At 44.8% G+C, this 24,535-nt stretch overlaps 4 protein-coding genes across 11 annotated transcripts; 2 read left to right on the forward strand and 2 right to left on the reverse strand.

Annotated features, from left to right (window-relative positions):
- Positions 1-667: 667 nt before the first annotated feature.
- Positions 668-1,949, reverse strand: mrpl43 (mitochondrial ribosomal protein L43). Its single transcript, XM_088285350.1, has 3 exons — positions 1,646-1,949; positions 1,477-1,583; positions 668-915 (listed from the first exon to the last, which is right to left on the reverse strand). Exons 1-3 carry the CDS (start codon positions 1,774-1,776, stop codon positions 713-715), a joined length of 441 nt encoding a protein of 146 aa, XP_088141476.1. The 5' UTR covers positions 1,777-1,949; the 3' UTR covers positions 668-712.
- Positions 1,950-2,115: 166 nt separating this feature from the next.
- Positions 2,116-6,542, forward strand: twnk (twinkle mtDNA helicase). The gene is made up of 7 exons (XM_088285337.1): positions 2,116-2,176; positions 2,382-2,451; positions 3,232-3,850; positions 4,027-4,729; positions 5,152-5,500; positions 5,586-5,727; positions 6,096-6,542. The coding sequence occupies exons 3-7, from the start codon at positions 3,251-3,253 to the stop codon at positions 6,423-6,425; spliced, it is 2,124 nt and encodes a 707-aa protein (XP_088141463.1). The 5' UTR covers positions 2,116-2,176; positions 2,382-2,451; positions 3,232-3,250; the 3' UTR covers positions 6,426-6,542.
- LOC148317384 (leucine zipper putative tumor suppressor 2 homolog) lies at positions 6,541-18,207 on the forward strand. Of its 7 annotated transcripts, none has more exons than XM_088285341.1 (8): positions 8,998-9,231; positions 9,314-9,360; positions 13,039-13,108; positions 14,470-14,904; positions 14,979-15,548; positions 15,761-15,883; positions 15,961-16,107; positions 16,478-18,207. In XM_088285341.1, the coding sequence occupies exons 4-8, from the start codon at positions 14,497-14,499 to the stop codon at positions 17,081-17,083; spliced, it is 1,854 nt and encodes a 617-aa protein (XP_088141467.1). In that variant the 5' UTR covers positions 8,998-9,231; positions 9,314-9,360; positions 13,039-13,108; positions 14,470-14,496; the 3' UTR covers positions 17,084-18,207. The 7 variants fall into 7 exon arrangements, with proteins under 7 accessions (XP_088141469.1, XP_088141467.1, XP_088141468.1 ...); XM_088285342.1 differs by having other exon boundaries at positions 8,998-9,227; XM_088285343.1 differs by lacking the exons at positions 8,998-9,231; positions 9,314-9,360 and adding an exon at positions 6,541-6,677.
- LOC148317385 (PDZ domain-containing protein 7-like) lies at positions 17,675-24,350 on the reverse strand. 2 transcript variants are annotated; one of them, XM_088285336.1, is made up of 18 exons: positions 24,221-24,350; positions 23,590-23,670; positions 23,296-23,508; positions 23,012-23,149; positions 22,764-22,938; positions 22,388-22,564; positions 22,171-22,318; positions 21,686-21,746; positions 21,273-21,450; positions 20,978-21,186; positions 20,707-20,868; positions 20,478-20,605; positions 20,303-20,394; positions 19,514-19,605; positions 19,373-19,444; positions 18,879-19,250; positions 18,505-18,605; positions 17,675-18,422 (listed from the first exon to the last, which is right to left on the reverse strand). In XM_088285336.1, the coding sequence occupies exons 3-18, from the start codon at positions 23,465-23,467 to the stop codon at positions 18,267-18,269; spliced, it is 2,433 nt and encodes an 810-aa protein (XP_088141462.1). In that variant the 5' UTR covers positions 23,468-23,508; positions 23,590-23,670; positions 24,221-24,350; the 3' UTR covers positions 17,675-18,266. The 2 variants fall into 2 exon arrangements, with proteins under 2 accessions (XP_088141462.1, XP_088141461.1); XM_088285335.1 differs by having other exon boundaries at positions 19,373-19,447.
- Between the last annotated feature and the right edge of the window lie 185 nt (positions 24,351-24,535).

Consider the following 24,535-nt stretch of genomic DNA (forward strand, 5'->3'; position numbering starts at 1 on the left):
TTGGACACCACGCGCAGTCGTGTCGTGACCTCATGTGGCTGAAAATGCGGCTTGGTAGGTTTTAAAAACAAGCTGGAGGGCCACAATTTAATTCTATAGCTGGGAATGGACCCCACGAGGCCGCGTTGGGTGTGAGGGACAGATTGCTGCGGTGTAGCTTAGCAACAGCATCTTTATTTTGAGCCATGCCATATGTCCAACAGTGTGGCTCAAGCTGTGCAATGACCGCCCAACGGCGGATATTAAAAATAAATCATATTCATAGGCGCCGTGGAGAAAGTAGAAATTGTGGGAAAGAGGCATTGAGGTCACGTGAAGATACGACAAGAACGTGAATGAGCGTATAATTAAATGAATACTGTGAGTCTCAAATCATGTTTTGTCTTTTTACCACCAAAATTGAAAAATATTAAGATGTGTGAGACTATGTTGGAAAAGTTTGATGGTTTGTCGCGAAAACATTGCACAAATCAAACTAATGAGGCTTCTGGAGGCCGGTAAAATAATTTCAGAGTGGCATCAGTGTAGCTGATGACAGCTCAGGCTTTCACTCCGACAAGCTGTTCAAACACTCTGACATTGACTTGCCAGTGTTTGCACAACAAATATTTTGATCACAGACAAATATGCGACACAGAAGGGCATCCGAGCGATCGTAGAGGGGAAATGTGGTCTGCAAAAAAATTTTATTTAATAGAAGCAATTAAAAATGTCACACTTTGTCATCATTCTGAGGGGTGAGGGGACGGTTGGTGAAGGGATGCCACAGGCCCTGGATGCTGGGGTTGTCCGTGTGGAAGGGCTTGCGAAGGCGAATCACGTCCAGACCCGACTGATTGGTCAGCCTGGCTAGAACCTCCGACACCTGCAAAGACGTTTTGCACGCCACAATCTCTTCCCTCACGTTGCCGTTTACTGCGGGGCAGGATAGATTAGATTAGCCCTGGCAAACAATTAAATGTCTATATAATCCATAATAACGCCATTAAAGAACTTAAAAGATAATGAAATGTAAAATCGGCTGTAGCTGTTACATTTTTTTCTAATTTTTTTTAGATAATTTTATTACTTGTGTCACATTTCAATGTAAATTCAATTTATGTGATTTAACCATCTTACTATTTATTTTGGCCGACAAAAAAAATTGGCTCTCACTTGTTATAGAAATAGAAACAAGGGTGAGGGCGCCCCCTTTAGGATGAAGGAGTAATAACGCATTATTTCGCGGACTACGGTTAAACAGCAAAATTGGAAATAAACTTGAAGTAATTAGTGGTGGCACAGGTGGGAAGTAGCAAAGCACGAATAATTCGTTATCGTACCCAAGTAATTTTTGCAGGCATTTGTACTTTGAGACTTTTTATGTTTACCCTAAAGGACAATTATTATACTTCGGAACATTTTACAGAATTTTAGAAATGAGTTTAACCAGCACTTGTGAATAAATAATAAATACGCATAAACATGACTACTCACAATATTCTGCCACGATTCTGGGTTTGTTGCACGTCTCGGGTGACACATACACGACGGTACCAGGGTTCTGTTTGGCGTAATCCACCACTCCATCTTCAATAAAATCCCTGTTTGAATACAGCAACGTTGTTACGAGCATATAATGTTTTGTGTATAATGTTTTTCTTACCTGACACCAAGCGAGCCGTGGCCCTTTTTGGAAAATATGATGGAGATCCGCTTAAGCTGGCACACGTAACGACCCACGCCGTTTTGGAGGACGCTTTTCAAGAAGCGACTCGGCGTCCCCCTGGATGTCATTCTGATTTATTTTTTGTGACGATAAACATCCGGGGAAAAAGCAGAACGGTGCGATCAGTGGAATTAAAAAAAATAAACAAATCGAAGACAGGTAACATAAGCAGAGGACGCCATTAAAAGTGGGTCACTTATATAACTCCGGGTGAAACAAATACACGATGTTTAGTTTACATCCTTAAAGGATGTTGCGACGATTTAAGTGAACCTCCTTCCTCACTATATTTATTTATAAAGTGTGGCATGTGGTAATTATTTCTTAGATGTTCGTGTGAACGTATTAGGATTTCTAAAAAATATATGTAATTAAAAAAATACCTTAATGTCCCAGTTGGAGCACGTTTCGCACCGACTTATATTTGGCCACACACGGTCCGTGAATTTTATATTTCTGGGTGAAACAGTAAGTCAAATGTCTTGTGTTTGTCTTCATGCTATAATCTATTAAAAATATTTTAGTGAGAATATACCATAATTATTATTCTTTATAAATGTATTAGTTGGATTTCAAAATACCAAAACAAATTCCTGTGTATAGCTGACATTTTAATCTAAAATTTGGTGACTTCTCATTTTGTGCACGTTTCACACGAACTTGTTTTGGACAGGAACCGAAAAGCCCGGGCTCAGGCAGTCGCATGGAGGGCAAGATGAGGACGCAGTTACGCGGCTGAACGCGTAAGATGCTAAACTTTTGACACTGATCTGGACTTTTATTTTTGTTATTGTTTTCATTGCATGAATTGTAAATAGCACAATCCTGCTAAAAATTTATTATTCTTATTCCGCGATTTCACGTTTCTGGCTTTGGAATTCCACATTTGTAATCCGATTCAAACTCAGGAGGCTTATGTTTTGATATTCCAAAAATTCCCACTCTTCCCACAATTCCACATTTTCCCGTGAATGAGAAAAATATATTCCAACTTCAAAACCTTTCAATTCATTCAGGACATCTTGGGAACTATTTCTCACAATCACCTAATTCCCCCATTTAAATTTTTTTCCATATCAATATTTCAACTTTCATATCAAATTAATATATATATTTTTTTACATATTTATTTATTTATTTATTATTCTTATAATAAACATCCCAAATTAAGACATATTTGGACTATTTATGTACCAGTTAAATCCATGAATCGTCTGTTTTATATTACATCCATCCTCAGTAAATTATTCAACACATTCACACCTTCACGTGAGTCTCATATGTACTATTAGCTTGCATACTAGGACCACCATCAAAAGCAAATGACAAAAAATACAATAAAATGAATCAAACATAACAGCAAGATTTCATCAGATGGTGACAAAGTAATAATTTTACATTGTATCTTTGACCAAATACAAAAAAGCACACAGAAATTAATTGAAGCGAATAATCAAGGATAAGTTCCAAAAATATTACACTTTCTTCTCGTGACGGTTATTATCTTTGGTTGTGTTTTGTAGGATCAAATCGCTTTGTCCAATGTGGGGGAGATTTCTTTGGAGGGGTCTCTCTCACGTGGGGACCCCGAAGTTTCCCTCCACAAGACATTTTTCATCCCCTTGTCTCCTGAAACAGAGCAGAGATCCTGGGTCTTTGTGGAATATTACATCACGGGACACGGGCTCATTCTTGTCCAGGGCGTACAAAAAAGATGCCAAATCCACAGTGGACTTCCCGGCGAGCACGGTCACGGTCACAGATATCAAACAGTACCTCCGATCCAAGGACGTCCCCTTCCACGACGGCTTCAGTTGCCTGCACGTGCCCAGCTTGTTCGTGGACGCCGCCTCCAGGGCCAATCGCTACTCTCTGTTTGTGGACAAGACCACTGGGCAGTTCTTATGCATGGACACGCAGGTGGAGGGGAGTTGGGAGGACCTCCAGGACTGCTTAGAGGTGATGCAGGCAGAGGAGCGGGATTTCCTCAGCCCTCAAGTGCTGCTAGAATACTCGGAGACCGCTGAGGAGCAGGAGCAGAGCGAGAGGGATGCCAGGGAGGTGATGAGTATCTGGTCCGCTTCAGTGCCCTTCTCAGAGCTGACGGAGAATGAGGCAACGCTCGTCAAAACCATGTTCCAGGTAGGGATGGGCAATATTTTCGTGGGCAATTTTATTATTTGCAGTTTTGGAACCAGTGATATAAAGTAATCTTGAAAGTTAACTTGCATCTCTGAATTAAAGGAACTGTAAAAATTGCTGACCAGTGTAATTATATTTAACATGTTTTGCTGTTTTTTTTTTTTTTTTTTTTGCAGATCACAAAGATCTCCAACGCAACGCTGAAGAAGTTTGACATCAGGTTGTTCAAGCCTACCAAGAGTCTGGTTTTCCCCTGGCGGAGCAGTTCCGATTCCTCCTTGAAAGGGTTGAAGCTCCTCTCGGCGCAAAGCGCAGCCGACGGCTCCATCCGTTACAATGAGGCGACGGTCCCTAAGTGCGGCTCGTACAATAACCTGTTTGGCTTTTCTCTGCTGAACCGCATGGACGCCAATGTGGTCCTGACGGGCCGCGAGCTGGACACGTTAGCTGTGAGCCAGGCTACGGGATTAGCCAGCGTGGCCCTCCCGCGTGGCGTGGGTTGCCTGCCACCCGCCTTGCTGCCCTACCTGGAACAGTTCAAACGCGTCACGCTGTGGCTGGGCGGCGACGTGCGCTCATGGGAGGCGTCCAAAATCTTCTCGCGCAAGCTGGGCCTGCGCCGTTGCTGGCTGGTCCGGCCTGGTGAGTTCCGACCCTGTCCGGCGGAAGCCCTGGCGCAGGGAAAGAACCTGAGCCGCGTTGTGGCGACCGCCATCCCTGCTGCGCACAAGTCCATCGTGTCCTTCAAGCAGCTCCGCGAGGACGTGTACGGAGAGATGGTGAACACCGAGCAAGTGGCCGGCGTCAAGTGGGAGCGCTTTCCTGAGCTCAACAGAATCCTGAAGGGACACCGCAAGGGAGAGCTCACCGTTTTTACAGGTGAGCAAATGATCCATTGCGTGTGAGAGAAAAGGCAGGCAGGACATTTTTCTGTGGGAATTTTCGTAATTTCCCTTGAATAATACGCTTTTTTTTCACCTAAAGTTGTAACAATTATTTCTCCTTGATAAGTAATGTGGAAGTGTAGAATTTATTTTAAATTATGTCGGATTTCCATCGATGTTGTTCGATGCAATTATTTGTATGACCACTAGATGGTGTCATTTCACTTTCTTTGAGTCTTTTAGCAGCATACTTCAAAAGGTAACGTAATGTGCTTTACATAATTCAAAGGACCCCGTTTGAAAGCATTGAACAATATTTAAAAAGCAAATAAAATGATTTATAATTTGCTTAATTGGTTATCTTATTTTTTCCCCCCAGATCTAACATTCTGTGTGTCGTGTCTCGATGATGCGCAGGTCCTACTGGAAGCGGGAAGACCACTTTCATCAGCGAGCTGGCCCTGGACCTGTGCATGCAGGGCGTCAACACTCTGTGGGGCAGCTTCGAGATCAACAACGTGCGTCTGGCCAAGATCATGCTGACGCAGTTCGCCATGCAGCGGCTGGAGGAAAACCTGGAGCAGTACGACTTCTGGGCGGACAAGTTCGAGGAGCTGCCGCTCTACTTTATGACCTTCCATGGCCAGCAAAACATCAAGTCGGTGCTGGACACCATGCAGCACGCCGTCTACCTCTACGACATCAACCACGTGGTCATCGACAACCTGCAGTTCATGATGGGGCAGGAGAACCTTTCGGTTGACAAGTGAGTGAGCTTTTCCACAAGCTTCCTTGCCTGACGCAGCATGTGCCTCAACAGCTGCGGTTATTTCTGTACTTAAACCTTCCAGGTTTGCCGTCCAGGACCACATCATCGGTGCGTTCAGGAAATTTGCCACCAACTCCAGCTGCCACGTTACGCTCATCATTCACCCGAGGAAGGAGGAGGACGACCGGGAGCTGCAGATGGCCTCCATATTTGGCTCGGCAAAGGTGCAAGCTTGGTTTTTCGACATTGGGGCATTATAAGTCAATTAAAGTATATTATGAATCCTTAGACACTCCTGCTAGGATGTAGTTCCCGATTATATTGCAGCAGGGCGTGTTCAGTCTAGACCTCAATTCCTCTCTCAGCTCATCAGTACGGCACTAGTTTTAATCATTACACACAAAGCAAGACTGGAAATAAGCAGTTTCGCATCACAGTGGTCGGGCCCAAATTAGCATTTTGTGCTTCATTAAAACATTTTGAATAGCAAAACTGAGAATGAAATGCTGAGACAACTGCCAAAGAAAAGAACTAAGACGGACCCGAAAATTATTCAGTTATTATTTTTGACATTGCTTTCATGACCCGACAGGCCAGCCAAGAGGCTGACAACGTGCTCATCCTGCAGGAGAAGAAACTGGTGTCGTGCCCGGGCCGCCGCTCGCTGCAGGTGACCAAGAACCGCTTTGACGGCGACGTGGGCGTCTTCCCGCTGGACTTCATCAAGGGCTCGCTCACTTTCTTGACGCCGGTCAAGGGCAAACACAAGCTGAGGAAGGTCGCCGCAAAGCCTGAGGACAGCGAGGGTGACGAGGCGTCACCCAAGAAGGACGCCGTCAAACGAGAGAAGGCGAACAAGCAGCAGAGCAAAACGACTAAGTCATCGCGAGCTGCTAAGAATGCTGCAACGGGAAGTGAATGAATGTGACGACGTACTTGCTTATAGGATACCAACACGATCATGTGACTACTTTTGTACTACTGGAACAATTTACACACTAACACTTGCACATATTTTTAGTAAAATGTTTCATATTGCGATTGTGCTACTGTTTTTTTTTTCTTCTGACTTTTTTCAGGTGAAGTAGCTGAACATCCACACTGTTGTTCCCCAGGGGCGTCACACCCGCGGGAGACACAGGTGTTTCAACACCCACACTTTTCCCAGTGAACGGTACAACAGACATTTTGAAAAATAATTAAAAAAAAAAAAATTTTTTTCTTTCCTCAATATCGCGATTGCAATTTAACGTGGAATTAATTTTTCAAAGTCGTCTTCGTGTGTATTTTTTTAAAACAAACAAAAAAAACTTCACAGTTTCCCTAAATGTATTTTTGATGCTAATTTCAAGATCATGTTTCAGGTTTTTGAGATTTAATTTTTTTGCTTTTCAATTTAACGTATAAATACATATTCTACCGTGCGTCATAATTTATAGTCATAACATTTTAGATAAAAAGAAAATCTACCTGTTGCTGAACCTAACTCTTTATGAATCAGTATTACTATATTATAATATTATTATTAATATCATAAAACGAGGGCAGCGCCAGAAAAAATGACAAGTTTACTTGCAACCTCTGATTAAAAAAAAAAAAAACTTGTAAAATTTGGTTAACCCGCGTTATCAGATTTATTATCGATAAATGTTTTGCTATTAACCAATAATTAATATGAAAGACAATTTATCGATCCACATCAGTTTATGTCGTTAACTTAATAAACATTTTGACTTAAGTCTTCAAAGCGTTCACAACAACCTGACCAAATTCTTCCACTCAAGCGTGACGTAAACAGAAGTCAGTAAGTCATAAATCCGATTACAATAACACCACAAACAATTCTGTGGCTTTATCGCTTCAATTTTCATGCTTAAAGAATCAATATGTAAACATGTGGACTTCACTTTTATGCACTGAACCTATTTGGCCGCTATGTAAATAAATAAAAAAAATACATTATACGTGAATGACGCTTCTTCCGAGCACTGTCTGAAAATTAGAACAAAGGAGACCCATTTGAGATGTTTGAGGATTCGTGCACCAATCCTTGATTTGCAGATGCATAATAAAGCACATGTCCCCCAACAGCTGCTAGGCTGGGCTGATTTGAAAATGCGATAAAGTCATGCATGCCTAGCTCGACATCAGCTGACGCCCGTTTCAAATCCTCACTTCCTCCACAGGAAACGATATGATCGCCAACATGTAAACTGCATGCATTTGGAGTCTTGAAACGGCAGCAGGTGGAACTAAGAGGCAAGTTGAAGGGATAAGGTCATCTTGGTCCACATTCAGGGAAATGTGCTCTCAGATTACCCAGCGGGGCTCGTTTTGGGGGTGAAATGAGCTGAGCAATTACAGTGCGGCTATTATATGCATCCGAGACGCTTTGGAATGGCGCGAGCTCACTCTGGGGGCGTCTGGAGCCGTCTCGCCAGGGAGACTGAGCGCACAGGCGTGTTTGCCTGTCTGTTAGCGGGAGAACCACGCCCACCAAGAAAATGGAGATCAGGTTGGTTGGGTGTGTAAAAATGTAGGTCACCTCAACACGTGGGGGTGTACCAGCCATGTCTAATGATTTGCAGGAAAGGTGGATTTTTGAAATGAAATGTAAGGTTTTGGGTTGCAATTCATTTTGTTGGTATGCTGCAAAGAGGCTGTGCCAAGGAGGTCCATCAGGCTTGACCTCCTTTCGGCATAATTAGAATGCGGAGCAAAGAACAGGTTTGTTCCGGAAACGGCCTGGAAGTCGAGAGCGCTCCTCTGGCACAGGGATATGTTTGCAATGAGCTGTTCAAAAATAAAAGCAGAAGCTAAAATAAAACCGGTGTTGGGATGATTACTTTGGAAATGTAATTGGTTGCAGTTACAAGTTACCCTGTGGGAAATGTAGCAGTAGTGTTACGATTTTTCTAACAAAAGTAATTTAACAAATTACAATTTGATTAATTCATTATGAGTAAATGCTTTCAAATGTTGACTAGTTTCACATTTAAGGACTGACTGGTGTTCAAATATTACAGCAACTCTTAAAGCGGAAGTCGAGGCCAAAATTTTCATGCAGCACCGCCCCCTGCTGTCGAGTGACAATGACATCAAAGTTTGCAACACTGACGTCATATCCAGTCGACAGAACATGTTTCAATGAGTCTTTGATTTCTGCTTTGAGACTACTCAAAGATATATTTTAAAAGACCGCGTGATTCAACTCTTTGAACAACAGTGCAACAATGTGCGAAACATTTTTCTTTGACATTTCTATATATTTTTTGCACTCAAAGCAAATTAAGTTAATTAAATTGAAACGCCAACATATTATACTTTAAGTTGAATTTTTTTTATCAGTTTGAAATGCTGTATTTGTAACTCAAGAAAGTCATCATGCAACATTATTGCAAGATGGGACGATAAATTTTATTGTGAAATCCGGATTTTGATTTTATTTTGGAAGGCCCAACCGGACGCTTGTTCCTAAAATTCTTGCTAACTTAACTGCTGCTTTCCACAGAACACATCAACAAACTCGCAGTCGGTCTGTGTTCGGCACTGTACGCGTCGAATAATGAAATGTCACCCACGTAAACATTTGAAAAAGTCTCAAATTAGGCTTTAATGTATATATATATTTTTTAAAAAGCAGCAGCGACAACGGCTAAACTTGGATTTTTTTTTTGCGTGTGTGAGCACAGCAGCTGCCCCGGACACTTTACCGTCGTCCATGGTAGGTGAGCTACTTTTTGTCTCTCGGAAAATGAGAATATTTGAGTGTTTTGGCGCTGTTGGAAATACTAAACATGTTTTTTTTAGCCGACGGTGAGGAAGTTGAGTCAACTTTGCCACTCGTCGTCGTCAAGGTGTGTGCGTGAGTCCGATATTGGCGAGTTAACGAGCTCACGTGACAGAAACGGGATTCACTGTACACATGTGACGATATATTCACATGTTAAACGATTTTCATTGTTGAGACGCGAAACGAACAGACACTTGTCATTCCTTGGTTTATTGTATGTACAGTACAGGGGACGACCGACACACTTCTGTCGTAGTACCAAGACTGACCTGTGAGGGGCAGTGTGTTCCCATTGGGCCTAGAGACTGGTAAATAGCAGGCGAAGAAGGCTTAAACAAAAATTTTGTTTCATAAAAATCTGACTTCCGGTTATAAACAATATATTTTTCCACGTTTGCTTATAGAAAAATAACTACTAAAATTATTTTTGGCAACACTGCTTTTGTAAACTATTTGCCGCCATATTGGTAATGCAAGCAGTGACAATAAAAATCTTCCTGTGTAATAACAATTAAGATTAATTGATTAAATTGTTTATTAAAAAATTGTTTATTAAAAAATTAAAAAATCACACTCCACAACCCCTCACCACAGGAGAATCACCCAAGATGATCTTTCAAAGACTTTTGAATATATGTATGTCGCACACTTGAGTGACGAATATGTCAGTGACACCGAGAAGGGAAAACGGTTTGTGTGCACATTCTTTGTTTGTGTACTCGAGACAGGTTTAGTGAGTTTGACGATAAGCGAAGTCAAAACCTTTCCTGCTCAGACTTGAAACAAACCAAAAAGCTCTTTCGTCCTTATCACCCTGAGTGACAAGACCGGTTTACAATCATGAGTCTCAAATAGATCCATTTTCATCCCAAGCTCGGAAAGTACAAAAGAAAATGTTCATAATGGCACGGATGGTCAACAGCATTGGTTGGCAGATTTTTGGGCCAAGTCACAAAAAAAAAAATTAAAAAAGTGTTTGTAAAATAGAATCAGCATTAGTTGATTCAATTTTTTTTATTTATGATTATTTAATATATAAAATACTAATTTTAGAAAAAGGACAGCGAAATTGATGCCCATTAAAAATGACTTAAAAAAATGTCTTAAAATATGTTCCACATAAAAATGTTACCTCAACAATACAATACAACTTTATTTATATAGATACGTTTTAAATGAAATATTTCAAAATGATTCAATCTAAATGTACTAAATAGTTAAATACAACGTAACTAACTTAATAAATGTTTTATACTGAATTAAGGAAAAAAAAGTTACCAGGACCAGATGACTTTCCTATGGGAAAATTATTTAAATGAGAACAACTTAAATAAAAAATCCTCCTGTGATTTTTTTTTTTTCCCTCGTCTCCGTCCTAGTTTTCAGGTGCACAGCATGACGTGTCATAAAGGTGCAGATTGCTTTCACCTCCCCACATTTCCATATTCTCTCGCCTGCCATTTGACTTTTGGCCCACTTTCTTTGCAAGTGGACCGAAACTGCAAGCTGGCATCACCACACTCGATAGTTAATCAAGATGAAGGGGTAGCAACAAAAAAGTATCAAAGCCATGCGTGGAAGTAAATAGGAAGTCTGACATTTTGGTTTTGAAGCCGCCATTTTGGAGTCATTTTGACCATTTCCAGGGTCCATCAAAGATCAACTTGTCTGACTGCTCCGGAATTTGAACCACTGTACTAGACTATTCCTATACAACACAATTTGTACGCTTATTAACAAACATGGTGAGGTTTCGTTCATCATTTCTGATAACTCACCATTAACAACCAACCAAGTTAAAAAATCTCCCTAGTTGCATAAATGTCCATCTACGTCCGATATGCATCTTCCGTCTCAAATGTTGTCAGGGCATGAACGTGAACTTGGTGCAAGTGGGGCGACCTCTCCCTGAGGTTACTTGTGTGGTATTTTTAAATACATTTCTCTTCACACTGCGTGCTGATTTTGTTTCTGGCCTGATTATTGCCCAGCCGAGAGATCACCAACTGGTCAGCACACATAATCAGCGGCGGTGCGAGGTGAGGCGAGGATGTTGTGGGTGCAGACGGGATGCTTGGCGGTGGCGGGAGGCCTGCTGCACCCGGCTGGCTGCGTCACTGCGTTACATAAGCGCTTATGCTGCCTGGGGGGCGGGGGGGGGGGTTTGTGGCCGTTGGGCCTACCGGCACGCTGGAGGGGAAAGATGTACAGTCCATTCATGTGGGGTTTTATCTCGGCCAAGCATGGAGAAGTCGTTTTCTGTTATTGTGTCATCGTATTTTGATGATGAGTGCTAGACATTGTTTAGAGGAAGTTTACAGTAAAATTTTTTTCAAATCGGTTAAATGTATATATTGTGTGTAAACCCAATAATATCGTTCGTAATGGACCTTGATTTTGTCGATTGTTTATGATGCCATTAAAAAAAATCTCCTTGAAGGTCACTTAAATAATAATAATAGTATAAAATATTATTGAATAAACAATTGACTTTTTCACATTTTCTTCCTTCCAAATATCGCCAACGGGTTTCTTTTTGCGGACTAGCCCAAATTGAATTCCGGACAAGACAGATTTAGAGGAGATTGTTTTGAGATTAAATCGTTATGTAGGCCCTCCCCGCTGGCATCTGTCATTAATCACCAGCAGATTTGAGCAGATTTAGGCGGCCTATGAACGCGCTCTCGCGGTGCACGCCATTGATAGGGAAGTAGACATTCGGAGTGGAAGCATACAAAAGTAGAAAGTGTAAGAAACGACATTAGACACATAGTCGGTCAGTTGAGCGTAAACGTCTCCCAAGGCTAAACTGGTCCATAAAAAGTGCCAAATTAGCATAGTTGTCCATCAGCCAAAAAAAGCCAAAGAAAAAGATGAACAAACTCGTTCACCTCGCTTCATATCACTCACAATTTTCCCTAACATGTTGAACTGTAAATGGTGCAGTAATAATAACGGCAAAATCTGAGCCATCTGTTTGAATGTTTTGATATAGCGTAACTGTAACTTGACGCCGCAACACTTTAAGGTGCAGTCCCCGTCCGTCCGTTGCATCGCGTAACGTTAGCGCACAGCCCAGAGCCAAGTTCTAATCGCAGATTCGTGTGAACCCGGTCGGCGGCCTCGGCTGTTCTTCCCGTGGCGACGTTTATATCTCAATGCCTCGCAAGCTTTCGGGGATGCAGGCCGAGGATACGAAGTCAGGATAGAAATGTGTGCCATGTGCTAACCCAACCAGAGGAACCGGATTGAAGACGTTTGACAGCACACCGGATGTATGCTTTTGCCTTTTTTTTTTTCAGCCTCAAAGCCGGCTCAATTTAGCTTCATGAAATTGGGTAGATGTCTATCTTAAGTAGACCCCACAAAAAAAAAAATCTCAAGAAGCCATGCCTGAAAACATACAGGAAGTCTGTCATTTAGCTTTGAACTCGAGCTCACCTCCACAAGGTCAGATAGAGTATAGGAGTGTTTCATGGAGTCGGTGTTTACTTTTGGTTTGCACAAAAACACTCAGCAAACTTGTAGCGTGAAGGTGTCTTTTATATTCCCGCTCGCTCTTCATTCATGTTGACTCGGAAAATCCGCTCATTCGTGTGAGCTTGGCGAACCGTGACTCAGATTTTCCCTCGTGTTTTTTTTTGTGTTTTTTTTCCACTGTGCCCACTTTAATGTTTGATTGCAACTGCCCGGCTTCTACTGACACGTGTTTTCTTCCTTCTCTCCTCTCGTCGGTCAACAGAGGGAAGACCTGCTCGCGGCATTGGAAGGATGCTTTTATGAGGCCTTCAAATTCAGAGCGTCATTGACAGGTGAGTGGCGAGCGTCATTTCTGTGAAGGATATGGTTCTGTTCTAAGCAAAGCCATTCAAGAATTTATTTGATACTACTTTTTACAGTGTTTGAGAGAATACAAATGCGTGTAGAGAAGAGACTAAAGTAGTGCAGTGGTTCGTCAGTTCACAGGTGCAGGAATTGGGAGGACTTGATGCAACGCAGGTGTGAAGGAATAATGTCAGAAGCAGTTGATGTGTTTGCTGAGTATTAGTAGCCTCGTTTTCAAAGGCGCCAGCAGATTGCTTGGTGCCGTGGTGGATTATTTTGAAAGTAGTCGCTCCAAAGGACGCTTTTAGCAGCAGCGTCCAGTGGGAGCGTCGAACCCCCCTCACCCCCAAGTATGCTGGCCTAGCTTTCTGCTCCCACGTCCGCGCCGCTTGTTATGAGAATCTATATGAGGTCATCTCATCTGAGCCGTCAGGCACCTGCGCTATAGAAGAGCACAAAATAGGCTGCCAGTGAGTCCGCATGGCTTCGGAGAGATTTTATTTTTCGTGGGGTGCCTCCCCAGGCTGAACCGATGCGTGGAGACAGTTGCCTTTGTTGCTGCCAGCGTGTTCCAAGCCGTCTCGCGGCCTCCAAAGAAAAGAGAGCCTTTTGCTTATGCTGCCCGTCGAGCCCGAAAGCCTCTCAAGGCCCGTTTGTGCTGCTCGAATGGGCCTCATCAATGGCCGAGCCTGTTTGCCTGTGTGTGGGCCACCGAAGGAGGGGGGAGAGGGGCGCATAGGTTCCAGTCTACTGTAGGTCATGCTGGTTTGCACTTCATATGGTGTGCACTTGCGGAGCAGCAGTTAGCACACTGGTCACATGGTAGGTAGACGGAAATAATGAGAAGCTTCAATGGAGCAGTATTTGGCAAGTAACCATAATTGGTGCCTTGGCTGTACAACCGTGAATATGGCACAGAATCATATTTGCTAACATAAAAATGTCTTTGTTTGCTAAGGAATTGTATTTCATAACTTAAGCTGTAGAGCTTTATAAGGCTAACAACCGTTTTTGGTAACTTCAACATAGCATTTTAATTTGGTTATGAACCATATTTGGCAAGATTTGGGAGCTTCAAGATAGCATCTTTTAGGGCAAGGAACTGTATTTGGTAGCTTTAACATGTGCCATGTTTAATCATATTAGAAAGGAGCTGTATTTAGTAACTTCAGTGTAGCACTTTATTTGGCAAGTAACCATATTTGGTAACTTCAACATGGCACTTAATTTGGCAAGGAACCATATTTGGCTACTTCAATGGAGCACTTTACAAGGAACCGGATTTGGAAATTTTTGTGCATATTATTATTTTTTTTATGTCGGATATAAGCGTATCTTTCAATTTCAGAAACCTCAAGGCCTCCCTGCGTCAATCATGGCGCTGGTTCAGGCTCCGCCCATCCCCGCTGAACCTCACAACCCGGGCCACAGCGCACGCTCCCGCAGACGACACCGCTCAGGCCCCTCGCCGCCCATTAACTTGCCTCCTGCTGCCACTCTGGAACTCACGGCGCGCGTCTACCGCGACCGCCGAGCTCGGCGCGGAACCTCGTTACCGGGTGCGGAGTCTCCTCAGGAGCGCTTCATGCACAACAGCAGTCCTCCGACACTTATGACGTCCGGCAGAGGGATGGGGAGGTGGGACTATGTGGACGACTGGAATGGCCAATGCATGGCACCCCCCAGTCCAACGAGATACCAAGACGAGATGAAAGAGGGCTTGAATGGGAATGTCGCCGGACCGCCACCAAAACTCATACCGGTGTCAGGAAAACTGGAAAAGGTGAGCTGACATTTGTCAAGTTCCAACATGTCACAGGGTAATTCCTGGTTCTAAGTGAGTAAGTTCTGCCGTAGAACATGGAGAAAACAGTGCTGCGGCCCACCGCTTTCAAACCCGTGGTCCCCAAGAGCCGTGGCGCCATGCAGTACCTGTCACCCCGACACGGCGCCAACATACCGGAGAACCAAAATGGCCCACTGGGTGCCACCCATCGAGAGCTGTCACCCTCCGGGTCGGAGAGACGCAGCTCGTACAGTGCCGGGCGGAGCGGCGGCGGGAGCAGCGGCCACTCCTGCTCACTGTCCGACTCGGGACGTAACTCGCTGTCCAGTCTGGTGGCAGGAGACGGGCCGGCGGTGGCGGGGGGTCACCCCGAGACAATTAAAAGCACCTCTTCCGCGCTCATCCAAGGACACTCCAACTCGGACAGCGGCCGCTCATCCTCCAGTAAGAGCACCGGCTCCGGGTCCGTCAGCGGGCGGGGTCAGCCACTGTCGGACTGCGGGTCCGGCGGGCGCTCGCCGGGGGCAGTGGATGGCTACGAAGGCGTGGTCAGGGACCTGGAGGACAAGCTGCGGGAGAGAGAGGCGCAGCTCCAGCTACTCCGAGACAATCTGGATGACAACGAGGCTGCCATCTGTCAGGTAACAGGACTCGCACCTGTCTCATCATATCCAATCGTAAGGTTACGACGAAGGTGAGAGGTTGGATGTTGCTGTTACTTTTATGTCTGCGCCAGCGTCTGTTGCGACTTATTAAAATCGCTTCGCAACTAGTTCTTTCAACATGAAAGTCCCGGTTGAATTATTTTATTGGATCTTGCGTATCCCTAATGAAGTGTCCACTTATGTTTGAGGTCTATGAAGAGAAGCAGAAGCGTTTTGAGCTGGAACTGGAAGAACTGCGGCAGGGCTGCGCCACGAGGATGCAGGCGGCCTCGCAGAAGGCACAGCGTGCCCAGCAGGTGCTCCAAATGCAGGTCAGAACCCGTTCGCAGCAGTACTGACCAGAAAACCCAGTCGGCAGCAACCGCGTCTCGGCTTCTCTTTCTCGCAGGTTCATCAGCTCCAGCAAGAGAAAAAGAAGCTGCAGGAGGACTTTGCGCAGCTCCTGAAGGAGCGAGAGCAGCTAGACGAGCGCTGCGCCTCATACGAACACGACAAAATTCAAATGGCACCGAGATTGGAGGAGACCAAATGGGAGGTGAGCACGGCAAAAGAAAAAAGATTGATAGAATTTTTGTTAACTTTTAGTTTAATAACTTTTTTTCGTGCAACTCTCATTTATATTGTTTAATTTCACTATTGACCACGAGATGGCGCCATGGTATTACTGTATATTCCCTTTGTCTGGCTGTTGATGCAAGTGGGATAAACTTCTACTCACCTGTTCTCCTAGTTGTCAGTTGTTTGAATTTGAATTTCCTGCTTACCACGCTTGCCTGAAAAATTAAATTGTTCCATTTTGGAATATGGTTGTACCATGAGAAAAAGTGAAACCCCAGGAATATTTTCCAGGAGGTAAGTAATGCCAGTATTGGCGGTGTTGTCATCCCCTGTGCTTTTTCCATCAGGTGTGCCAGAAGTCTGGCGAGATCTCGCTGCTGAAGCAGCAGCTTAAGGAGGCGCAGGTGGACCTGGCCCAGCGGGCGAGCGAGGGCGCTACGCTGCGCGGGCAACTGCGTGACGCCCGCGGCGAGCTGAGCAACGCTCAGGCCTCCTTGCAGGAGGCCGGCGCCACCGCTCGCGCCCACGCCGCCGAGCTGGAGGTGTGCGAGAATGAGCTGCAACGGCGCAAGAGCGAGGCTGAGCTGCTGCGGGAGAAGGTGGCGCGCCTGGAGAACGAGTTGGCGCACCTGCGGGAGCCAAACGGAGAGCGGGATGCTTTACGGGGCCTGGCCGTGCGCATGCGGGGAGAGTTAGCTGTGGAGAGGCAGCGGGCCGAGAGGCAGGCGGGCGGTTTTGAGGAGGAGCGGCGGACGTGGCAGGAAGAGAAGGACAAAGTGCTGCGCTACCAGCAGCAGCTGCAGCAGAACTATGTGAGCATGTACCGACGTAACCGCCAGCTGGAGCTCCTCCTGAGGGACCTTAGCCAGGAGCTGGAGAGCCGAGACCATGACGACGACGATGGCAGCGGCAACGAAATAGTCTTTGATGAGGTCGCCGCCACAGAAATTTGATTTTTATTTTCTTTACGTCACAGGTGGGAGCTTGTGTTACGTTCCAGACGGCTTGGAAAAGTCACAGTTATACACCAGTCAGTCAATGGTGATGACAGTAAGACAATACAATTATGAATAGTGTTAATATATTCTTGTAATTGTTTTCTTCATCACAATCCCAGTTGTGTGGACGGCATCCGAGATGGACTCTTCTCTGCCAAACGTTTTAGTGGCGATAGCAGCTTTTGAAAAATCAAACTACTGTAGTCAAGTCGCCTCATGTGCTTTAGTACTTGAACGGACCAAAAAGTGAACATGCGCTGGTAACAGCGCCACGTTGAGAGCATATCCTCCACCACAGGGGTGGGCAAACTATGGACCAGAGTGGACTCACTCCGATCTTTTCTCTCGCCTTACATTATTATAATGACAGTCATTTAAATTTGAATCCCACTGCCCCCACCGCCCCCCAAAAAAACGAACTAAAAATTACAATATGTGAGTTAGCATATGTATTTGGTCAACATAAACTAACATTTTTGTTATTAAATAATTGCTTAATTAATTTTATTAAAATTATTTTTTGGTTTGTATATTTTTTTTGTCTAATTAAAAATTTGAATAATTTTATTATGTTACATATCCAATACATTAACCATTTTTTAATTAATCAGTTTATTCTTTTTAAATGACAATTCAGAGTTTGAGTATTCAAATCAATGAATATATACCTCCCACGTTTTTAATTTATTTTATCTTCAAATGATGTGGCCCATCTCTCCATTAAAAAAAAATAAATAAATGAAAAAATAATCCAAGATGGCCCCTTGAGCACTCAAGTTTTCCCACCCCTGCTGTCTTACCCTCTTTTTAGATGGCTAAACCTTTTGAGCAGTTGTGACCATTTTACGTCCTTTCACCAAGGGCCCAAGAGAAGATGACTAAAAATGACGACTTGAGGGTCATTTTCTGACTGGAAATGAATCCGAGTGCACTTGTCACTGTGAATAGACCAAAGAAATGTTTCCGTTTCATATTGGATGTTTGTCGGGCTTCCACGGCACATGTAGAAGTGTAAATCTATATTTCCACCTTGCTGTGCATTTTTGTGTTTTTATTAAAGGTTACACTGAATTGTTAAATTGTAGGTTTGTTTTTTTGAAATGGGGACGTTTGGCCATCATTGACCACTAGAGTGTGCTTATGATGTGTTTGGAGGCTTGCAGGGCACTTTGACCACCAGCACCATGGGGTCTTTGGTCTTGTCGCTGAAGGCTTTTCGGATGAGGTCGACGGCGTGCTGGTGTGTGACGCCTTGCAACGACACGCCATCCACGCTCACCACTTCGAAACCGGCCTGGAGGAAGAGACACCAGAGTGTTTTGAAGGTCGGATGCTTGAATTGTTGTGTGTGTGTGTGTGTGTGTGTGTCTTGTTACCCTGAGCACATTGCAGGTGGAGGCGGCTCCTCCTGGGAAGATCTTCTCCACTTTCACCACCGGCTGGACCTTGGATTCTATCCCGCCAGATATGCTAATGCCTGCGACACCAAAGACAACTCACGTAAGTTTAAATCACTCTCTAGTGCAGATTGACAATCGGGTGTAAAAATGAGGTTGGGTTTGGTCAATCTCCAGACTTAAACCCTATAGAGTAGGGGTGAGAAAACTCATTTACAAGGGCCATATTTAATTTTTGAATATAGACAGATGAGGTAAAAAATGTACTAAATACTTTTTCTTAATTTATTTTTTCAGTTATTATCTTCACAATTTGTTAAAAAACAAAAATCAAATCTTAATGAAGCGCTCACCCAACGACTGCTTGGTCTTTGAGATGCTGACTGTTTGGAGTTCATACTCCAGTGGAGAATCTCCTCCGTTCAGACATCCCTGACCCGAGACGTCTTCAAAGCGCACGTGAGCGACGCTTCCGACGTCAGGTTTGCCGGCAAGAAGCCAGTTAGGATCTGAGCTACCTGCGGGCGAGTGTTTGTGGTCCTCCGTGAACCGGTATCCGTCTACAGGGATGTCGAGTAATGGCGTGAAGGTGGTGGTGGTGGGACGGCGCCGTCTCTGCCTGGACGCCCGCGGGCCCGACAGGCTGAGCTTCTCCAGTTTGTCCACCAGGTGGCTCTGTTTCTCCAACACAGCAGCGCTGTGCAGCTCGAAGCCTCCTCGCAAATCTGAAACAAGGACAGCATAGCTATTGTTTTTCAGAGTTGCTGTTTTACGAAAATTGTATCAAACACAATATGGGCTAAGAGGTTTTGATGGGTTCTTGTACAGGAATCAATGAGGGACCAACCTGGGATGGGTGTGATGAGGCGGCGTTTGGGTGCTCGGCCAGACACGGGAGAGCGAAGAGGTGGCGTTCGGACTGCTGGCGGCAAAAAAACAGGAGGTAAGCCGCATCATACCTCTGCGTGTGCATGTCACATGAGCACACCTGAACGGTACTTGAGGATGTCGTATGCCTCCACCTCCACCGCTTCCACAGTGCTGTTGAATTCACGGAGGTGGGCAGCAGGAAGCAGCATCCTGCAGGGATACATTGGACTCTGTTTATGGTGCAACACGATAGTGATCACAGGACCATAGTCATTTATTTTTTTGTATAATTTTTGAGAATATTTATTTAAGAAAACAATATTTTCAAAAATTCCCAAAGTATTTGACTACAGAATAAACCGCAATATAACAAGGATAAAGTCCCTTTGTTTTCCAATATTTTTTTAATTCATGTGTAATTAGTCTTCAGCTTCTTGTATTGTGTAACAATGAACAACGGGTTACTGTGCAACACGGCAATACTAATTAAGCCTCAGGGTGTTGTATTATGGCACACAATGAAAAAAAAAACACTTCAAAGAAGATTATGTTGACAAAGACGTTAATCCTAATCCAGCCATCATTTGTGACTCCGATTCATTACAACGCCTGCTCTTGGTTTCATACGGAAACGTTTGGTACACATGATGCACAGGGGTAGTTGTCTGAGAAAAGTCTTGTAAAACAAATAGTCAGAATATTCTGAGAGTGGAATATTTTGAGTGGGAAAAAAATTATCTTTTTCAGAGACAAATTACGATTTCACGAGAGGGAAGTGTTATTTTAAACTTTCATAATATTAGTGTTTTGGTTTTGTTTATTTATTTTTTTGTTTTTGTACAAAAAAAAAATATTCTGGAAGTATTTCTGGGTGTCGCCCAAATAGTTCATCTGAAGATTTATTTACCTGACCTCCCTGAGCAGCAGCAGTTTTTCAGGCCTGTCCAGCACGGCCAGCAGGTGGCGTATTAACGTCTCCACGCACCTTTCTTCCACATACTGAGCATGGAGGCAGAGTGGCATTTTTATCACTCATTGTCACGCTAATAATACAAACCACAGAGAGACTCGTAGCATCATACCGTCCGACATGCCTTCATGACCGCTTCCGTCTCCTCCTCTGTCAACAGACGCTGCGCCAACTCCTCCACTGCTCGCAGTTTCTCCTCTGGAAACTCCGCAGATCTCGGACCTCTGCCAAGGCTCAAACCTGGATCAGGAGGGAGGTTCAGAAAAAAGTATTGGTACACCTACAGAACACGAAGAACATATAAATTCCTACTTAGAACGACCAGAGGAATAAGAGGGTACCTTCTTTGTCAGTGGACAGCGACTTGGAGCGCCCTCTAGAGGCTTCCTTCTTGCGCGCGCCTCCAAACAGTAAGTTGACCAATGTCTTGGAGCGTTGCAGTGCGCTCTTCTCCCCTGAGGATTTTCCTCCTTTTTGCTTCTTGGCCGTTTTTTGGCTGATTTCTACGTGGGAGGGCGGGACGTGCATTTGTTTCAAAGCACACACACACACACACACACACAAAAAAAAAAGAAAAAAAAAGTCTTGCTGTCTTTAGTGCGAGTCACACACCGGCTATGGTGACCTGGCTCTGCGAGCGACTGATGGGTCGGCTGGGTCTGCTCAGGGCCAGCAGCACCGCCGTCTTGCGGGACTCCTTCTTGGGACTGCCCTCATCCATGTCCTCGTGTCGGATGGCCGTGTCGCGCAATAGCGTGGTGGCCCCTCGGCTGCGTGTGGTGTCTGTCTGGATGCCGGCCTCGATGCGCTGAGACTCAACTCTTCCAAGCAAAAAAAAAAAAAGAAAGAAAGAAATGACCACCATCGTGCAAGAGGAGAAATGAAACCAAAAAGGCGCCTCCCTCACCTCTGGTCTTCGGTGGAGATGCATACGTCCACCATGTGGGAGGCAAAAGGCAGACTGGGCGGGAACATGACCTGGGACAGGCCGCTCAGGGAACTCACCGGCGTCTCTGAGGACAGCGAGGAGGCCGACGAATTGGACTCGGAGCCCAGCGAAGACGATTTCTGACCCCCGTTTGCCACTAGGAGAGAAATAAACTTGAATGAGGACCCACTTCTCGGTCTGGCCTGCTTGTGAGGGCGGGAATATATGGAAGTCCTTGTTGAAGAATTATTTACATGAAAAATATATTTTGGGGAGGGGTCGATGATTATCATTTTATTTGTTTTTAAGAGGAAAAAAAATGCCCAGCAGTCATTTAAAAATAGCGACAATCATGTGTAAACAGACTACGAGGACATCAAAGGCATACATACACTTGTTGAGCCATCGGTACTCCGCCACCATCTCCTTATAAGCGGGATAGCGACCAGCTTCCTGATGGGGGAGAAAAATATGTAAATCGACTCATTAAACTTTGATGGCATCTGCGCTATATTTGATCAGGACTAACACTTGAGGGAAGACGCCGTACTTTAGTTTGCACCCGATCCTGGCCGCCTATTGAATAATGCAACCCGCCCGGCTATTTTCTTCAACACTGCGAAACCCAAGCTCGGGCAAGTGAGGCGGAATATTACGACTGTGTGCCAGCTGTCACACGGCACTCAGTGGCTTTAATATAAGACTCAGCTCCAGTTGTGCTCCTAAGTTTACATTCGCTAGGGGCGTTTAAACTTGGGAGCACAACTGTTTAATATATCACCGTTCACCACTAGTTAGCAGACATACAGTTGTGTTTGTAATTTTTTCTGGAGGCTGGAACAGATTAATGCAGCCGTGCCCTCGGTTTTGCGCTCACCTTGATGGTGAGCATGACGTGCGTGTGGCTCTTCAGCACCTCCACGGCGTTGCTGTGGCTGATGTCCTCGAAGCTCACGCCATTCGCAGCCAGGATCTGGTCGCCCATTTTGATGCCGTTCTGCTCGGCCAGGCCCCCGGGGTCCAGCCTGAGACGTCAGGAGTCAGCAATACGTGAAGAAGGGACGTGTGTCTAGAAAGTTTTAAAGGGGACCTACTTGGAGACATAAATGCCCAAACCAAACTCCTTCCCGCCACGGATGTTGAAGCCCAGGCAGTAGTCATCGGAGGTGGTGTACAGGTGGACGATCCTGCGGAGGGCGCTACCCGCGCTGGCGTCTGATGGCAGCCGCCCGCTTTCCTCCACCACCATGCGCCTGTGTATCAAGTCCACCCTGGAAAAGCACCACAACTTTGATGATTTTCATCATCAAATCGCCAGTGTAAGTTTAGTGAATCTAAAAAGTCTACACACCCCTGTTAAAATGCCAGTTTTTTTGTGACTTAAAAAATGAGACTAAGATAAATAATTTCTAAATATTCTTCAACAATATGTGACGTATAACAAAGTCATTTCCCTACTCTAGTTCTCACCAGGTGGTCTTCTCTTTAGAGTAACGTATCCCGGGCACCTTGCCCACACGCCTCACCACCATCCTCAACCTATTGTTGCCCGTCAGGACCTTGACTGCGCTGCTCATGGTAATGCTCTCCAGGCTGACGCCGTTCACTTCTACCAGCTTGTCGCCCACCAGCAGGCCGGCCTCGTCTATGCACAGCAGGGAACGCTCTCGGGTCAAAAAAAACGCTAAGGTCACCTTGACGCCGTTGCGGCATCCCACCTGCCGTGCTGGCGTCCTCCACCTTGCTGACAAAGATGCTCAAGCCGTGCTCGCAGCCGCCACGCACACTAAAGCCCAGTTTGCCGTCCTCGCTTTTGTCCACCGTGATGGTGTGAAGGTCCTCGCTGTCATCACCGCCTGAAAAAGTACATAGATATTAGAATAGAATAGAATAGAAATCCCTTTATTGTCATTGTACTCAAGTGTGCAACAGTGATGTTCATTTAGAGTCTTGGGTTAAATAAAACACCCTCTTTGAATACTGTTAATATTTTCTGTCTTACCGTCCACCAGCGAGTTGATGAGGATGACGCGGCCCATGGGTGAGGAAGATCTGATTCCTCGCCGCCGTCGCTGCTGCTCCTTCTTGCGTACAATGTTGCGTGTGGCCGAGTGCGACTTCCCCTGTGTGCCGGGGGCCTTCTCCCTGCACGAGGGGTCTGACGAATGAGCCATGGAGCCTGCCGGCGCCGTCCCGGTTCACGTGGACATGTCATCTACAGTGGCACAGAGCAAAAAGAAATGCCGGCACACGGGGTAAAGACCACATTTGTTGCACAATGTTCTGCAGTACTTACTTTTGTGACATAGTTGACTTTTTGATTTTCTGCAGTCACGTGGCCAGCCATTCTTTCCCATGATGCATCACTCTCAGCTTCCTGGTGAATATCAAATCATGTACAAACACTATTACTGGGTTTTTATATTCTACTTGAGTTTTATGGCTACCGGTACTCTTCTGCTTCTTTGTCCAAATCGGCCTCTTAATTTTTAAACCAAGAATTCAGTGTATACTTTTTTTGTTTTAATATTACTCAGCTACAGGCGTTGAATAAGTACTTCCATATTTACTAGGTTTTTTTAAACACATCTGTAATTGCACTTGAGCAGAAAATGTGAGTGTTTTTGGTGTCTCATTCTAGGATTTTAGTACGGGATTATTTTGTGCTATGTCGCTAAAGGTGGGGGGGCGGGTTCAAGAGATCACGTGGTGCGCTGCCATGGTTACGCGCTACTAAACTTAAAAACCCCGTGACGTCACAGGGCTTCCCCCAGAACCGTGGACAGCGACAACGTAAAGCCTCTTGCGTTGCCGTGAAATATTGAATTGATAAATGCGTTTATCGTAACGAAATACACGCAAGAACCACTTAATCGATATCGATACTTTTAACACAGTAAGCATTAGCATTAAAACGAACAACTTACCGAGTGTTAGTCAAACGAAGCCATCAAGCTAGCTTTTCCAACAGACATGATTTGACAGGCGCAAAAATAATCATGAGAATAATTTGACCACGCCTAAAGTGTTCTTTATACCTTGTTTAAATTATCTAGAAAGCGCTCGACCCGAGTGGATCCATTTTGAGCAAAGACTCGTCTGTCGCACCTGGTCGGATTCTACACAAGGCCTGCCCCTCCTGCACGCTGATTGGATGGACGAGTGAGACCAGGAAATAATCTGATTGGTAATCTAAACGGGTCACTTTATTACAGTACATTTGTCTTTAAATTTTATTAATT

Source organism: Idiotropiscis lumnitzeri, chromosome 20 (genome assembly GCF_059441095.1).
Source record: "Idiotropiscis lumnitzeri isolate Australia: NSW breed Sydney's pygmy pipehorse chromosome 20, RoL_Ilum_1.0, whole genome shotgun sequence".
NCBI lineage: Eukaryota > Metazoa > Chordata > Actinopteri > Syngnathiformes > Syngnathidae > Idiotropiscis > Idiotropiscis lumnitzeri.

Excerpts from the sequence above, each read along its gene's own strand:
- mrpl43 (XM_088285350.1), bottom strand. The coding sequence starts at position 1,776 with ATGACATCCAGGGGGACGCCGAGTCGCTTCTTGAAAAGCGTCCTCCAA. Across the intron at positions 1,584-1,645 it reads CACGGCTCGCTTGGTGTCAG|GGATTTTATTGAAGATGGAG; the intron begins GTAAGAAAAACA and ends GTATTCAAACAG. Across the intron at positions 916-1,476 it reads CAGAATCGTGGCAGAATATT|TAAACGGCAACGTGAGGGAA; the intron begins GTGAGTAGTCAT and ends CCTGCCCCGCAG.
- LOC148317384 (XM_088285338.1), top strand. Across the intron at positions 14,905-14,978 it reads TGTCAGGAAAACTGGAAAAG|AACATGGAGAAAACAGTGCT; the intron begins GTGAGCTGACAT and ends GTTCTGCCGTAG. Across the intron at positions 15,549-15,760 it reads ACGAGGCTGCCATCTGTCAG|GTCTATGAAGAGAAGCAGAA; the intron begins GTAACAGGACTC and ends CTTATGTTTGAG.
- twnk (XM_088285337.1), top strand. The coding sequence starts at position 3,251 with ATGTGGGGGAGATTTCTTTGGAGGGGTCTCTCTCACGTGGGGACCCCG. Across the intron at positions 4,730-5,151 it reads AGAGCTCACCGTTTTTACAG|GTCCTACTGGAAGCGGGAAG; the intron begins GTGAGCAAATGA and ends GATGATGCGCAG. Across the intron at positions 5,501-5,585 it reads GAGAACCTTTCGGTTGACAA|GTTTGCCGTCCAGGACCACA; the intron begins GTGAGTGAGCTT and ends TAAACCTTCCAG.
- LOC148317385 (XM_088285335.1), bottom strand. The coding sequence starts at position 23,467 with ATGGCTCATTCGTCAGACCCCTCGTGCAGGGAGAAGGCCCCCGGCACA. Across the intron at positions 23,150-23,295 it reads CATCAACTCGCTGGTGGACG|GCGGTGATGACAGCGAGGAC; the intron begins GTAAGACAGAAA and ends GTACTTTTTCAG. Across the intron at positions 20,606-20,706 it reads GCTGTCCACTGACAAAGAAG|GTTTGAGCCTTGGCAGAGGT; the intron begins GTACCCTCTTAT and ends CTCCTGATCCAG.